The following is a 14,545-nucleotide window of genomic DNA, read 5'->3' as shown; positions in this document are numbered from 1 at the left end:
CATGGTCCTCCCCAGAGTCTGCTGCCCCCTCCTGGATATGATTTATATATAAACTATATAAGCATATAAACTAATGCTAACATAAATCAGCTCTTGGTTACATTTGTGTCTGTTGTGTTCCATCAGAATTGTTAAAAGCATCTGCTGTGGTCTCAGAGGTTTTAATGTTGCCATCAAGTCACCCGGGTTGATGTAATATTTGAAATAAAAAGGTTGCTCCATCTTGGCTGAACTGAGTCTGTGGTTCCCAGACAAGCCTTGGTTCTCCTTTTGACCCGACAGAAATTACCCGCAGCTCACTGAGCATTACTTCATAAGTGAGTGGGTTCTCTTGCCCGTCTGAGAGGGTTTCCATGCTCCCTCGCTCCGCTCTTTCACTTCACATTGCTCCACTTCTCCCTCTTTCTGCTCTTTGCTCCATAACTGTGATGTCTGTCGGCCTCCTCCGGGGGCGTCTGAGGCGCCATTCATCGCCAATTTATGAGGTTGTGTGTCAGAGGAGAGCCTGAGTGTGTGTTCAGTACAGACAGTAGTGTGTGTGTGTGTGTGTGTGTGAGAGAGGGCACTTGCATTATAAATGAGAGCCTAAGAGGTAAAATACGAGGAGGAAAGTGGTGACAAAGATGGAGGGGATGCAGCAGAGACCTGATTCAGAGAAAACCCTAATTCAGCATAAGTGAGCCAGTCAGGGAAGGTTTGTGCACCCATGACCTTGTGTTGATGTGTTCGGCCCTCCGCCTTCTCTCCTCTTCAGAAACCTGTTGGGAGACTCTTCTTCAGTTTTGGTCAAAATCTCGCGGGGTGTCGAATGTTCCGGGCGAGTGGGTTCCAGCATCTGATGCATTAGTGCTGTTTACACCCACAAAAGGATCAAGTTCAGTCCATATTTATGCTGAAGCCGGTTGGCGTTTCACTGACATATTTCAGCTATTTCACGATGTTAACTGGGATAAAGAGACATTAACCCGAGTTTGTTTAGTTTCAAAACGTAAAAAAAACCATTTAAAAGTGAGATCTTTTATCCGGCTGCAAATGATGCACCTGCCACAAGATGGCGGCCCCGTCATCATTAGCCTAAGCTAAGCTAACCGTGCTGCTGGGTTCAGCAAACATTCACAACACTAAAAGCTTTAATATACTTTGATTGAGATAAAAAAAAAAAAAACAAGCACGCAAAAGCTCTCTTGCTCATCTCTTGAGCTTCTTATTGTCTCGAGTGTTGGATCCAGCAGCATGTTCACCTAAACAGGTCAGGTCCATCAGCAGGCACACTCCCGCCTCAGGGCGATCTGGGGTCAGGCTAAAATCCAGGTCTCCGCTCACAGACATGAAAGAAGCAGAGCTCAAACTCCCCCAAGAGTCTTTGTTCTTTCCCAGAAACCTCGCGATGAGAGCTGAAATGAAAACAAAAGCTAGTTCATGGAGATTTCAAGATGATCAAAATGGGGAAGATAAAACACTTCTCCAAACGCCCAACGTGCGGGAACCGTGTGCGTGTGCGAGACAGAACTTCCTCTTCACAGACGCGCTTGCTGAGGCGCGTCCTCTGCGCTGCGCTCTCCGCGCTGTTCCTTTAAAAACGCGCAACAGAAGCAGCCCACGCCTCAAAAAGCGGCTTGTTCCGGCTTGCCCCTTCACATCTCTTTTATCCCTGCCCGCAACAATCAAAATAGTGCCCCTCATAGCCGATAGATACACGCACGCCGGTCTCGGCTTTTGCTGGAGCGTGCAGCCGGCCCGCCTCTCTGCTGGAGTATGCGTGATGCGCAGCTGTTTGGCGGCGGCCGCCTCCGCGCAGCGCGGCCGTGAGTCTGACGCGCAGTCGAGGCACCATCACCGGCGGAGCGATTCCACCATCTCCTCTCAGCCTCCGCTCGCCAGACCGACGGAGCGCGGCTCGGCGTGCCTGCGCGCCCGTTATGAGGAGCGGCAGAGGCGGGCAGAGGGTCGGACACGACGCCGGAGTCGCGGTGCTGATGCTCTGAGATGCGGGACGCGCCGCTCCTGTCGCAGGTGTTTTGCAGCCGCGTCCGGACGCACTTGTGAGGATGTAAGAGGTTTTTCCGCTGCGCTGCTCTGCTGCGTGAGGTAAGTCTGAGGAAGCTCGCGTTACTTTTGACGCTGCACTTATTCTGACCTCGCCTGAGTTTGTTGAGCTCCAGAAACTGTTCTGGCTCATCTCCAGTCCCGCAACTGGTGCTGCCGGGGCGAAAAGACCCGTTTTAACGGGGCCCTCTTCTGCAAAGCAGCGTTTTCCAGAAAGAGTTGCAACAGAGTCCCAGCAGCAACGTGCGGAGCTGCTGCAGAAGTTTAACCGCGCAGAGCTGCAGCAACCAACAGCACCTGATATTCTGACGTTGTTTTAGGGTCTGCTGCCACCTGATGCCTGGCTGATATCGAATAGCCCCCTGGTCCCCCCTGCCCCCCCCCCCAGAAACGCCTCAGCTCTGTACAGTATATGGGGTACAACAGCCCCGCCTCCCACCCGGAGCCCACAAACACATGCATGCGCCACACAAGTGATAAGTAACGGCAGAGCAGAGTCCCAGTTAAATATCTTAATCTTTGACAGCCCCTCACGTGGTGTCGCACATCCAGAAGAAACAATGCTCTCTTGCAGATGATGCTGTTTTCATAGCCGGATGGACTTTGTCTCTTTTACAAAGTGCTTCAAAGGTTAGCCAGCCTGCCCGGATGTCATCTTTAAACCTTAACTTCGGCCTCTGCTGGCCTGTTTGTCGGTGAACGCCTCGTTTCCCTTTGCAGCTTGCTTTCACTGACTGGAGGATGTCTCAGTTGCTCCTTCTTGGCTTGAATCTGACTCCACGCTGCCTCAGTTCTACTCTTTCCAGAAGCCTAAATTGATGCTATAATTAAATTAAAGTCATTAATAGATTCCCACAGAACCAGAGAGGAGTTATAAAAAGTTAAAAACCACACATGAGCAGAGGTGACGCTGTTTTGGTGGGTCACCGGTGAAGCCTTCTGGTGTCATGGAAGGTTACAAACGCACATTTATAAGCTCACAACATGATAATGCAGCTACATTCTAATTTTGGAGTTTTGGGGACGCTCTGCAGGAACAGGAGATCTTGAATTACTCCTGGTGGCTCTGCTGCAGGTGTGTGTGTGTGTGGGTGTGTGTGTGTGTGTGTGTGTGTGTGTGTGTGTGTGTGTGTGTGTGTGTGTGAGAGAGAGAGAGATCCAATTTTTGTCTGAAAAGTTCTTTATTTGGAGTCAACAGTGTTCAGACGCCTGCACTAAGAAAGGAGGCAAAGCAACATCGTGGTTAAGGAGAACTCTACGTTACGTATTTTTATGATAGCAACATAAATCAACTGTGCCTTCATCGTAGCGTCTTTGGTGGGGAGCAGCAGCAGTGAGGTTATAAAACGGGGCAAATTTTCAGTTTTTGTGAGCCGCTCCTTTAATTGAGGCCTGTTTTGCTCAAACTTGGCTGCATATCTCACCATTCTGCTGAGCCGTTAGTCACCTCTTCATCTCCTGCTCACATGAATGCAGTGCAGCACAATATTGCCCAGGGAGACCAGCAACTCTGCTACATTCCACATCTGAACCAGCAGGTTCTGGGACTCCATCCTGCCTCAAGAGCCCCCGGAGCAGCTCTTCCTTTTACCCTGTGTCACAGTGACATTTTGTACCCCTAGAGGAGGAAAGTGGCATTACAGAGAGATATATTGGTCGACGGTTCTGCTTCAGAAGCAACGGCGCTTCTCTGAGTGTCCTGAAGACAATCTGGCTCCTTCTGGCTTTGATTCTCTGGCTCATCCTCGGCAGAGTGGGCGGCTCCTCGGCCGCCGGGGCAAATCGCTGCTCCCGTGGCCGTTTCTTCTTCTTCTCTGCTTTAGTTCTTTGGCGTGGAATACAGGAAGTGCAGCATCACCTTTGCTGATTTGCTCTGTTAAAACTCACTACGCTGTAGAAGCATCGTAGAACCATCCCAAGAACGCGTAATTATGTCATCTGTGAGCGTGCTGGATGTGGAGAGCTGCACGTCCTGGAACATTTCCTGCACGGCAACGAAAAGGGGGAACAAAAGGCTGGTTTCCACTTTTTGTAACAATCTGAGGAGGAAGATCTCCTGTAATGATGCAACACAGCCTTCCTGTCACAAGACAAGACTGTGGGGGCTTTTGTGTGTGTGTGTGTGTGTGTGTGTGTGTGTGTGTGTGTGTGTGTGTGTGTGTGTGTGTGTGTGTGTGTGAGAGAGAGAGAGAGAGAATGAAAAAAGATGATATGAGAATGTCAGAGGGAAAGAAGAAAAGCCAGAAGGAGTTCCTGCAGGCCCTTGAAAGCCCCCTCCCCCCCCAGACTGACGGCCCCGGAGGAGACGTGGGGTGTGTAGAAACCTGAGATATCAGTTGTTGTGGGGACTGACAGGTGCAGAAGCACAGTTGCTGCGTGAGTTTTAGGAACGTGCTGTCCCCTCGCCAGCGTAACGCTCCCATCGCTCCTGTAGCTTATTTGTTCAATTTGGGCTCCAAGTTGGAAAAAAACATGAAGTGCGAAGACGGGGGGACGCTGCGGTCGGCCTGCGAGGTGGGTGACACTGGATTTCTAACCGTCTGAGGTGTATTTATCCTCTTTTTGTGTCGTTTATTGCCTGTTTTACGCGCGCGCAAAGCTCTGAGAATGCAGAGCAGCATTTTTCCTCCCAAACCGGTTGAGGCTCGTTATGAGTGAGCACGGCTGTTGCTGTTTTCTGCGTTTGAATAAAGCCGAAGTTTTGTCCGTTTATTGGCCGTGCTGCTCGTGTCGTCCGTCAGAACCCAGTTGTGGCTCTCGTGAGTGATTTGAACAGGCGTGAGAGCGAAGCGACAGGTGCTGCGTCCGTTAGCGTCTCTGAAGGAAACCCGAGGCCGGCAGGGTCGTAAGCGTCGGCCCTCCTGACTGAGCTGCACCAAATGTCTTGGCAGTTGGCGTTTGACACACAATCAACGCTGTTCAAGCACCAACAGCCTCTGCTCCGCATTTCCAGGTTCATTTGGGCTCCCGACCGCGTTTCTAGTGAATGTTAGTGGTGCGGCGTTGCCTCATAACCAGAAGGTTCTGGATTCGATTCCACCTCGGCGCCTTTCTGCAGCTTCTCCCTGCGCCTGTAGACGTTTCTTACTGAGTAATAACTGGATGTTCTGCCCCCCCCCAGCCGTCGCCGACACTGGTGCGCTCCTCCCTGTCATGCGCTGAGCTCGGCGGCGCCTCTCTCTGTGGTGTGGCGGCGGGATGCCGGTGCAGGCGGCTCAGTGGACGGAGTTCCTGTCCTGCCCCATCTGCTACAATGAGTTTGACAGCAGCGAGCACCAGCCCATCAGCCTGGGCTGCTCCCACACGGTGTGCAAGACCTGCCTCCACAAGCTGCACCGCAAGGCCTGCCCCTTCGACCAGACGCCCATCAGCACCGACATCGACCTGCTGCCCGTCAACTGCGCCCTGCTGCAGCTGGTTGGAGCTCAGGCGAGTCTGGAGGTGACCCCAGTGACCCCTGACCAGGCTCAGGTCTGGTATGAAAACATGACGTAGAACCTTACCTTCTTTGACCACCTGCAGATCCCGGAGGTGCGGCTGGTGAGCCTGAACGGTGCCGCGGAGGTCAAGAGCTACGAGGTGTGCAGGGTGTGTGTGGAGGAGCTGGCTCTCTACCTGAGACCTCTGAGCGCCGCCAAAGGTTCGTGTGTCAACGCGCACGTTAAAGCTGGTGTGTCCTAAAGTGCAAATCTGCAGCTTTCTGGGAAATGTGAGCGCAGGTGTGGCGAGCGTGTGCCCCAGCGTGCTCAGTCGGCCCATGCAGAGGAAGCTGGTGACGCTGGTGAACTGCCAGCTGGTGGAGGAGGAGGGCCGCGTGCGGGCGGTGCGGGCGGGACGCTCGCTGGGGGAGCGCACCGTCACCGAGCTCATCCTGCAGCACCAGAACTCCCAGCAGCTCTCTGCCAACCTGTGGGCCGCCGTGAGGGCCCGCGGGTGCCAGTTCCTGGGGCCCGGTAGGTGTCACGAGAGACCCCCGATGCCAAATAAGCCATTCTGCCGGATAATCAGAGGGCAGGCGTCTAATATCTGACACTGAATTGTTTGAATTGAGGAGTTTTGTCTGGTAACGGGGAGTTTAACAGAAACGGGAGTTAACTGGACTCCGGAGATGTCCGAAGGTCCGTGTCTGGGTGTCCGGTGATGATTACTCGTAGGGCAGATTCTGACTGGGAAACTGTTTCTCACGGTGATCAAAGAAGTGAGTTCTTCTGAATCTGAGGACGCTCCTCACGGACCTCCGGGCGTCTCGCGGCCGCCCGCCGGTCGCGTTTGAATTCTCAGCTGCGTCTCTGTGCTTCTCCACGCCGCCGTCAGCTATGCAGGAGGACGCGCTGAAGCTGGTTCTGCTGGCTCTGGAAGACGGCTCCGCTTTATCCAGGAAGGTGCTGGTGTTGTTCGTAGTCCAGAAGCTCGAGGCCCGCTTCCCCCAAGCCTCCAAAACCAGCATAGGACACGTGGTGCAGCTTCTCTACAGGGCCTCCTGCTTCAAGGTATAAGACAAGCACATCTGTACCCGAGAGCGCCACGAATGACCTGCTGAGACGACAGATCCTAATTTTCCGTGTCTCCCTCCACCGGAGTGCTGCCAATAATCCCTCAGTTACTGATTTCTCCAGTCGCTATCGCTGCTATTTTTGCCCTTGTTGCCCCTCCATACAGGACGGGGGGAGAGTCGCTGCTGTCTGTGTTGATGTCTGGTGATGATTGCTCATAGGGCAGATTCTGAGGGGGGAGAATTCCCCCCGTTTGATCTCAGTCTGAGTTAATTTGTCTGAAGGCACCTCTGACAGCACAAGCATGACTCTTTTTACTCTAAAATAATTTGAAATATTGTATTTTTGCCTGAAAACATCAGATCAAGTAGTGATCAAAGTGCAGTTGTGGTAACTGACCACTCGGGGCGCTGTTGGGGCGCCGAACTAACCTTTGTCTTCGATTAAGAGCCCGGATTCTCTTTCTTTTCCATCAGGTGACAAAGCGCGACGAGGACTCGTCCCTGATGCAGCTGAAAGAAGAGTTTCGGACGTACGAGGCCCTCAGGAGGGAACACGACGCCCAGATCGTCCACATCGCCATGGAGGCCGGCCTGCGAATCTCGCCTGAGCAGTGGTCGTCTCTGCTGTATGGAGACCTGGTCCACAAGTCCCATATGCAGTCTATCATTGACAAGGTGTCAGCACTCTCCAGAAGCTGAGCCTCTTCCACCCGCGTTTGTCTTGACCGACCGTGTCTCTGGCCACAGCTGCAGTCCCCAGAGTCCTTCGCCAAAAGTGTCCAGGAGCTGACCATCGTTCTGCAGAGGACCGGTGACCCCGCCAACCTCACCAACCTCAGACCCCACCTGGAGCTCCTGGCCAACATAGACCACAACCCAGGTGCCGCAGTTTGGGTTAGCGTAGCCGCGGTGCAGGAGAGCCAAGTCCCTCCTTCCTGATTGTGCCGTGTTCTTGATCGGTGTGCAGATGCTCCCACTCCCCCCTGGGACGAGCTGGAAAGAGTGATGCTCGCTGTGAAGCTGGTGGTCCACGGTCTGGTAGAATTCATCCAGAACTTCAGCAAAAAGAGCCACGACACTCCACAGGTAGAGAATACCAACGACCTTCAACAAACGAGGTCAAACATGAGTAGAAGCGGCCGCCGTCGGTCCTTCCAGGCCTCGTTTATTCCTGGTCGTTGTTCAAGGCAGAAGCGTGAAATGAGCTAAACGAGCTAAAGGAGCTAAAGGAGCTAAAGGAGCTAAACCATCTAAACGAGCTAAACGAGCTAAACGAGCTAAAGGAGCTAAACGATCCTAACGAGGGATCCTGTCTCTGCCGTTTCAGCCTCAGCCCAACAGCAAGTACAAGACCAGCATGTGTCGGGACCTCCGTCAGCAGGGGGGCTGTCCTCGGGGGAGCAACTGTACGTTTGCACACACGCAGGACGAGCTGGAGAAGTGAGCGCCCCCCCCCCCCCCACTGCCTCCTCTCCTGTCCCTCACTCAAGTCTTTCAGGTCTCCCCAGGGGGGCCCCTGGGCTCTGTCCCAGGGCCCTTCTATGGCTGGCCCACCCTCCTCATCGGCGCCAGTTTCTCCCTCACCATTGACAGCTCCTCACGTTTGGGCCCCCCCAGGTCAAGAGCCGTCACCCTCGATCCCGCACCATCATTCCAATCCCACATTAATGACATTCCTGGACTGCAAACTTCCACGGATTTTTGATTATTTGATGTGTGGATGAAACCTTTGGGATGTTAGATTTACTCCCTCTTTCCTCTTCCCGGTCAGATTCCGGCTGAGGAACAAGAAGAGCAGCGCCGCAGGCCGTGTGTTTCCTCTGGCGCCGGGGATTATGGGTAAAACCTTCGCTCTGGAGGCGGGGCTGCACACAGATGCTCCCGCAGGTGTGGCACAGGGACTCAAAGGCGACACCACGACGGTTCTGGTGGAGGGTGTGGCCGGCGGAACGCACCACAAGCTGATCTCCAGAGGCGCTGACGCGATGGAAGACCTGAAGAGGGCGGCGCCGAATGGATCCAGCGGAGCCAACGGGTCCAACGGGCTGACGGGCAGCGCCTCGACCGAGCAGTGAGATCATTCACCCGGGTTTAAAGGGTGCGTTCGTGTCGTAATCAGTTCCCTCTGTGTTCAACAGGAAGTGCGCCTCCCCTCCCAGGATCCCTGTCAGCCACTCCTCCTCCATGTCGCCCGCGGCAACAGCCGGTTGGGGCGACAGCGGCGCCCCCGGCGCGTTCCTGCTGCGAACGCCGCATCTGTCCCAGGCAGCGGACGCGTACTACCAGGAGCCCCACCCGGTGCCGGAGCCGGCCCATTTCCAGAGCAGCTGTGAGTGTGCGTGACTGGTCATGTGACTGGTCATGTGACTCTCTCACAGCGGGTTGACGCCTCCTTCTCCAGCAGGTTCCTACTACGCGTCGGCTCTTCACCCCCCTCACAAAACCTGCATGGCTCAGTTCCTCCGCTCCTCCAACGTCCCGGAATCCTCTCTGCCGCCCTCCGCCGGCCCGCCATCCCCTTTCGACCCCCACACGCCGCACCCGCACGCCTCCTCCTCCTCGGGCTACCCGCCCAGAGACCGGATGGGGCCCCCCAGCTTCCACGCCCACCCGGGGCAGCCTCAGTACGGCCCTGTGGTGGCGGCCCACGGCGTTTACGCCCCCCTCTACGACAGCAGGAGAGTGTGGCGCCCTCAGGTGAGCCCCCGCCCCGATTATCACAGGTGTCGACCCGCCCGCCACGGCTGACGGTGGCGCTCGTCTCCGCAGCTGTACCACCGAGAGGACGCCAGGAGCAACTCGCTGCCGCTGGAGGTGCTGCACTCCTCCGTCTACCAGCCCCCCCTCAGGGAGCGCTTCAACTCCCTGGACAGCAACTTCTGCGCTGGAGCGGAACGCCGCCTGCACAGGGTGGGTCCAAACGTCCCGTTCATCCGGGTTCTGATTGGCAGGGAAGGCTCCTAATGTTCTGACAGCTGGTTCACACCCCCGGCTGCAACCTCCTCCCCCCCCCCGACATGTGATTCGATCCACGGCTGCTTCTCGAGCGGCGTTTTCCTCAGTTTGTTCCGAACACCCACAGATCTTCTCCACCTTCTCTGCCAACCACAGTCCTCCTCCCGTCCTCCCACTCCTCACCCAAATCCGTCCCTGCCCCCCCCCCCCCCCCCCCCCCCCCCCCCACTCGCGCTCAGGAGCAACTACAGTAATATCGGAGTCTTTTATACCAGCGGCCCTTTGATGTCGCCTCTCTTGGTCATTATGATCACTCACTCCCCTTTGAAATGTTCATTATCGGCCGCACAAATGTGACCAAACAGGGATTTTTGTGTAATTAGCATGTGCAGGTTCCTCTGACATCATCGCATGACCCTCCTGTCACATGACCCTCCTGTCACATGACCCTCCTGTCACCCCCCCCCCCCCCAGGACTGCGGCCACGTCCGGCTGGGATACGACGATCTGTTCAGGAGGAAGCAGGAGCAGTGGGCTCATCATCACCACCACCACCACCACCACCACAGCGCCAGCAGGCCCTCGCCGTCCTCCCCCATCTTCACCATCGATTTTGGACCCGAGGTGGGAAGCGAACCCGGAAGGTTCGGCCTGGTCCGGGGGTTCTGACCCGTTTGTTAGGAGCCGCTTTAGTTTTTATCATGTTACTGTAATAATGGAAACAAATATGGAGGATTTAACGGTCCCAAACGCTCGTTCTCGGAGCTTTTTACTGTATGTGGGGGATTGTTGCCTAGCAACTGTGGACGAAGACACCATAGCAATGTGTTGCTGTGGCACGCAGCACAAGCGTGTGTGTGTGTGTGTGTGTGTGTGTGTGTGTGTGTGTGAGTGACTCAGGATCTCAGATGACTAAATTCTTTAACAGCTGTGTTTTTGAATCTTGAAGCTAATCGAGATGATTGTTTTTAACGTGTCCGCACAACAAGCGTGGCCACACGGTTGCCACGGGGACGGCAGCCGAAGGCAGTTATCAGAATCTAAAACGTTCAAACGCTCCTGTTCGTCCCCCAGCACGCGGAGAGCGGCGGCGGCGGCGGCCAGTGCGCAGCGTGCCGGTTCCGGGGCGAGGAGAATCTAGCACGCTACTCTCCGTGGTCCTGCGGCGCCATCGGGCCCTGCCTCAGCCCCTTCGACCCCCACAAGCCGGCCCCCTCCTGCGCCGAGCACCCGGTGAGGCCCCGGCGGGTGAGCGGCGCCCGTGGAGGTCTGGCGCTCTCTCACCGCCCGTGTTTCCTCTCTCAGGAGCTGGACGGTAGCACCGCGGGCGGCGGCGAGAAGCGATGGCTGCACTCGATGGATCACTACCGACGCCTGAAGGACGAGGACCCCATCATTCCCTTCAGCGAGGCGCCCATCATCTCCAAGTGGGGCGCCATCTCCAGGGCGGCCCGGGCCGGGTACCACACCGCGGACCCCATCTGCCAGGGCGCCGCCGCCACCGCCGCCGCCATCAACCTTAAAGGTGCATCCGGCACGTTTGATACAGCCAAACGGGCAAAGTCGGCTGAACCTCTGTGTTCTATTTTTAGATTCCAGCCCTCACCTGGACCACAGGTGGAGCTCCAGAGGCTCCGACTCCTCCAGCCACTCCAGTTTCCTGGAGAGGTGCGTGCAGCCGTAGCCGTGACAACGGCGTCTTTAGGACACGCCCCTGAGGCTCCCTGTCGTTCTGTCCTCAGTGAGCATCTGTGCGCGTCAGAGCGGCGCCGGACGTCCCTGAGCAGCGGCGAGAAGATCGCGGCGGCCCAGATGTCCTACAGCCGGGACGGAGGCCGGGCCGACGGGGAATCGGACCCAGGCGGAGACATCGAGCTGGAACTCTGCGCTCTGGACCTGGAGGACGCCGAGACGGGAGCTCAGGTTGTGGAGGGGGGGAATCCTCGTTGATAAAGGGGCTCACTGGTTTATGGAAATTGGGTTTTCTGTCCCCAGGATGTGACCATCCTGCAGCCTCCGGAGGATTCCCACCTCCTCCCAGCATCCCGCTCCTCCCCCCTCCTCTCTTCTCCCATGGAGGAGCGCCCCCACTCAGACGGTGCTGCTGTGGACAAGATGAACGCCCACCTGAAGAAGATGGCCTTCAGGTGAGGACCCGTGACCCGGAGCCGCCCTTGGCTCTCCTCCGCTCACGCCTTCCTTCCTGGTTTCTCCAGGAAGTCTCTGTCCCCTGGGCGGTTGGCGTCCGGAGGTCTGGGAGTCGGGAAGCTGGTGCTGCAGAGCGGATCTGCTCGGCTGGAGGGCGCTTCCACCCTCGCCTGCCCGGAGACGCCCGTGACCGAGATGCTGCTGGATGTCAGCTAAAATTACGGACAGGCGGAATTCCACAAGCAGAGCCGGATTTATGGAACGCCGCCTCATTCCGGATGCAGATGAGGTTCAACCGTCCTGGGAGAAAAAAAACCAAAACCTGTTGTTGAAACTTTTCCACGTCTTTATGCAGGAGCACGTTGCCACGGCAACACAGAGACGGCGCGAGAGCTTCCTGTAAAAGAGGAACGATGTTAACGGTTTAAATGTCTGGAAAAGATCAAAGCAAGATGTCGGCTCTTCAAAGGCCTGAATGCCGCCTGAGGCTAAATTGTATTTTCCGTTGTTAAATCGTGGAACAAACTTCCAGGTTAGTTTTGACCTTTGACCCTCCTCTCACGCCGTCATTAGCTGCCGTAGCTACGGTGGCTAGCATAGTTAGCTGGTTTATAGCCAGGAAGTGGTCGGTCACCACTGATCAGGTGGGACCATGACGACAACGCCGCCACGTCTCCTGTCCGTGTTTCCGTAGAGCGCCATGTTGCGATGGGCCACTCCCCCTTTTCTTTTAACGTTAATTCCCGTTTTGGTTTTTTCGTGTTGCTAACTTCTGTGAAGTTGTTTGTCGGGTGTCTTTTTCATCAGGATCGTTGTGGCTCTCGTTTTGCTCGCCGGCTCGGCCCGGTCCCGCTGGCCTTGACCTAGCGCAATTCCCGTTTTCCAGGTTTTAGATCAGCAGGATTTCAAAGTCTTGGAAGCTCTGGAGTTTAAATGGGAGAGCAGTTTTGGAACATTTCAGCTCTTTAGCGACAAACGTGTTTTTAATAGTTGTCATTGTGAAGGTGACAGTTTGCTAATGGTGCAGCCCATAATACCACCCAATGAACCTGTTCACCATCCGGAGGTCACCCGCGTCACCCCGGGGTGTCGAACAGCTCTTCAGGATACAGCTAATTTATGATTTAACGATGATAAATGAGAAATATTGAGAAATCAATAGAATGTTTGGGAATGTGTGTTTCTTTTGATCAGTGTAGTGAAGTTAGCCAGTTAGCCAGTTAGCCTCCTGGTCCAGGTTTGAAGCACTTCCTTCAACAATTAAATGGTGAAATTCATTGAAAAGCATAATTTTCTGTGGAAATTAGCTGTAAGTTTTCCAGTTTTCCAGTGTTATTAACGTTAGTGTTACGCCGGTCGCCCTCTGCGTCCGGACCCTGAAGACGTAAAACCCAGAAACGGAACCTTGTTGCCTCCTCTAATAACGGAGGAGAAACGCGACGGATAAACGTTCCGGCAGCGTGAAATCCGTCTGTCTCGTTCAGGAATTGCTCAGGGAAAACTTTCGTTGCTAAGCTAACCTCCGTTAGCTACAGCCCAGCCACCATAAAGGGAGATCAAAGCCTGCCATCAAAGCGATCGGTCCCTGCTTTACTTTGAAGTGCGCCCTGACTCCGCCCCCCCAGCCTCGTGCATGCGCTGCCTCCCCTCGTGCGCAGCGGTGGAGTGTTTCTGTAGTTGTGATACAACGGCCGGTGTTCTGCACACGCCCACTGTGTGGCCACGTCCAGCATTTTAGCGTCTGCTCACGAAAACTAAAAAAAACCAACGGTTTGATAGGAAAAAAGCAACGTTGTTGTTGTTGTTGTTGTTGTTGCTGCTGCGTCGGCGTTCTCCTTCCTGGAACTTCTGGGTTGAGTTTAGACATCGTGTTCGCAGCGTCGAGGATGAGACGATATTCCCAAATCAGTGACTTTCGTCAGGGAAAAAAGTCTTTGATGTCCGTCAAGCTGAGCTTTGAAGATCAAAGTAACAGCCTGAATTTCCGCATTTTCAGTCACTTTTTTGAGGGGTTTATTTTATCCGGCACGTTTCTGGTCACAACTCATCTGGTTGCTTCCTTTTAGGGGCCAAATCTGCCTGAAAGATGCTTTTTAAACCCACAATGGTCCATTTATTTGAAACGTAATGTCTTTTTTAACGGAACATTATTATTCTATATTATTGGAAGCCTGGTTGTTGCTCGTGAAGCATTTGATAAACTGATGTTTTCTGACTATTCATGTCTGTATTAGACATTTTATTTGTGAATCTATTGTTCGATTGAAATGTAAATGAACTATTAAGAGATGGTACACATCTGTCGTTACGTCTGGGGCCATCGTGAGGTGGATTTATGGCGTAGATGCTCGTTTGTACGACCTGCGATGATTTAGTAAAAGGTTTAAATCGCCGACGCAGTCAAACGCTCCACGATGACGATCGCCGGTTATTTATTTCCTTGGAAATACCACATCTGTGAAAGGGTTCCCTTTTTCCCTCCCCGGGATCAGCTGGGACAGGGGTCGAGCTGCCGTCCATGGAAACATCTGACCGTCTGTCCCGCGGAATTTCCCCACAAATCCTCTGTTTCACAGTTTGGCCGTTCAAGCTTCTGTTACTAAAAGGCAGATTTCAGCGCATGGAATTGCATGTTCCAATAAACAGACGACAAATGACGTCCCCCTGGCATCTCTGGCATCATTCGAACGCGTCTCATTTATGCTGTTCACCTCTGCGACCACTAGAGGTCGCCAAACACCTCATTTATGCTGTTCACCTCTTCGGCCACTAGAGGTCGCCAAACACCTAAAAACAACAGCTGAGCTCATCACAGATGCCTTTATTAAGTTAAATAAAGTGAAATACAAGATAGATAGATAGATAGATAGATAGACAGACAGACAGACAGACAGACAGACA

General features: G+C 54.3%; 1 protein-coding gene across 6 annotated transcripts; it reads left to right on the top strand.

Moving 5' to 3' along the window:
- The first annotated feature begins 1,522 nt into the window (after positions 1-1,522).
- Positions 1,523-14,301, top strand: rc3h2 (ring finger and CCCH-type domains 2). Of its 6 annotated transcripts, none has more exons than XM_057019494.1 (20): positions 1,523-2,088; positions 5,168-5,487; positions 5,569-5,686; positions 5,766-5,999; positions 6,361-6,536; positions 7,016-7,216; positions 7,289-7,421; positions 7,509-7,627; positions 7,869-7,981; positions 8,313-8,612; positions 8,680-8,876; positions 8,946-9,238; positions 9,311-9,451; positions 9,971-10,120; positions 10,571-10,729; positions 10,802-11,021; positions 11,089-11,164; positions 11,239-11,419; positions 11,492-11,643; positions 11,713-14,301. In XM_057019494.1, the coding sequence occupies exons 2-20, from the start codon at positions 5,245-5,247 to the stop codon at positions 11,858-11,860; spliced, it is 3,354 nt and encodes a 1,117-aa protein (XP_056875474.1). In that variant the 5' UTR covers positions 1,523-2,088; positions 5,168-5,244; the 3' UTR covers positions 11,861-14,301. The 6 variants fall into 6 exon arrangements, with proteins under 6 accessions (XP_056875474.1, XP_056875478.1, XP_056875479.1 ...); XM_057019498.1 differs by having other exon boundaries at positions 1,524-2,088; positions 5,168-5,475; XM_057019499.1 differs by having other exon boundaries at positions 1,525-2,088; positions 5,168-5,475; positions 8,680-8,870; positions 8,943-9,238.
- Positions 14,302-14,545: the final 244 nt, after the last annotated feature.

Source organism: Takifugu flavidus, chromosome 20 (genome assembly GCF_003711565.1).
Source record: "Takifugu flavidus isolate HTHZ2018 chromosome 20, ASM371156v2, whole genome shotgun sequence".
NCBI classification, from domain to species: domain Eukaryota; kingdom Metazoa; phylum Chordata; class Actinopteri; order Tetraodontiformes; family Tetraodontidae; genus Takifugu; species Takifugu flavidus.
Note: the sequence above shows the minus strand (reverse complement) of the source record. Positions and strands in the feature narration are given on the sequence as shown.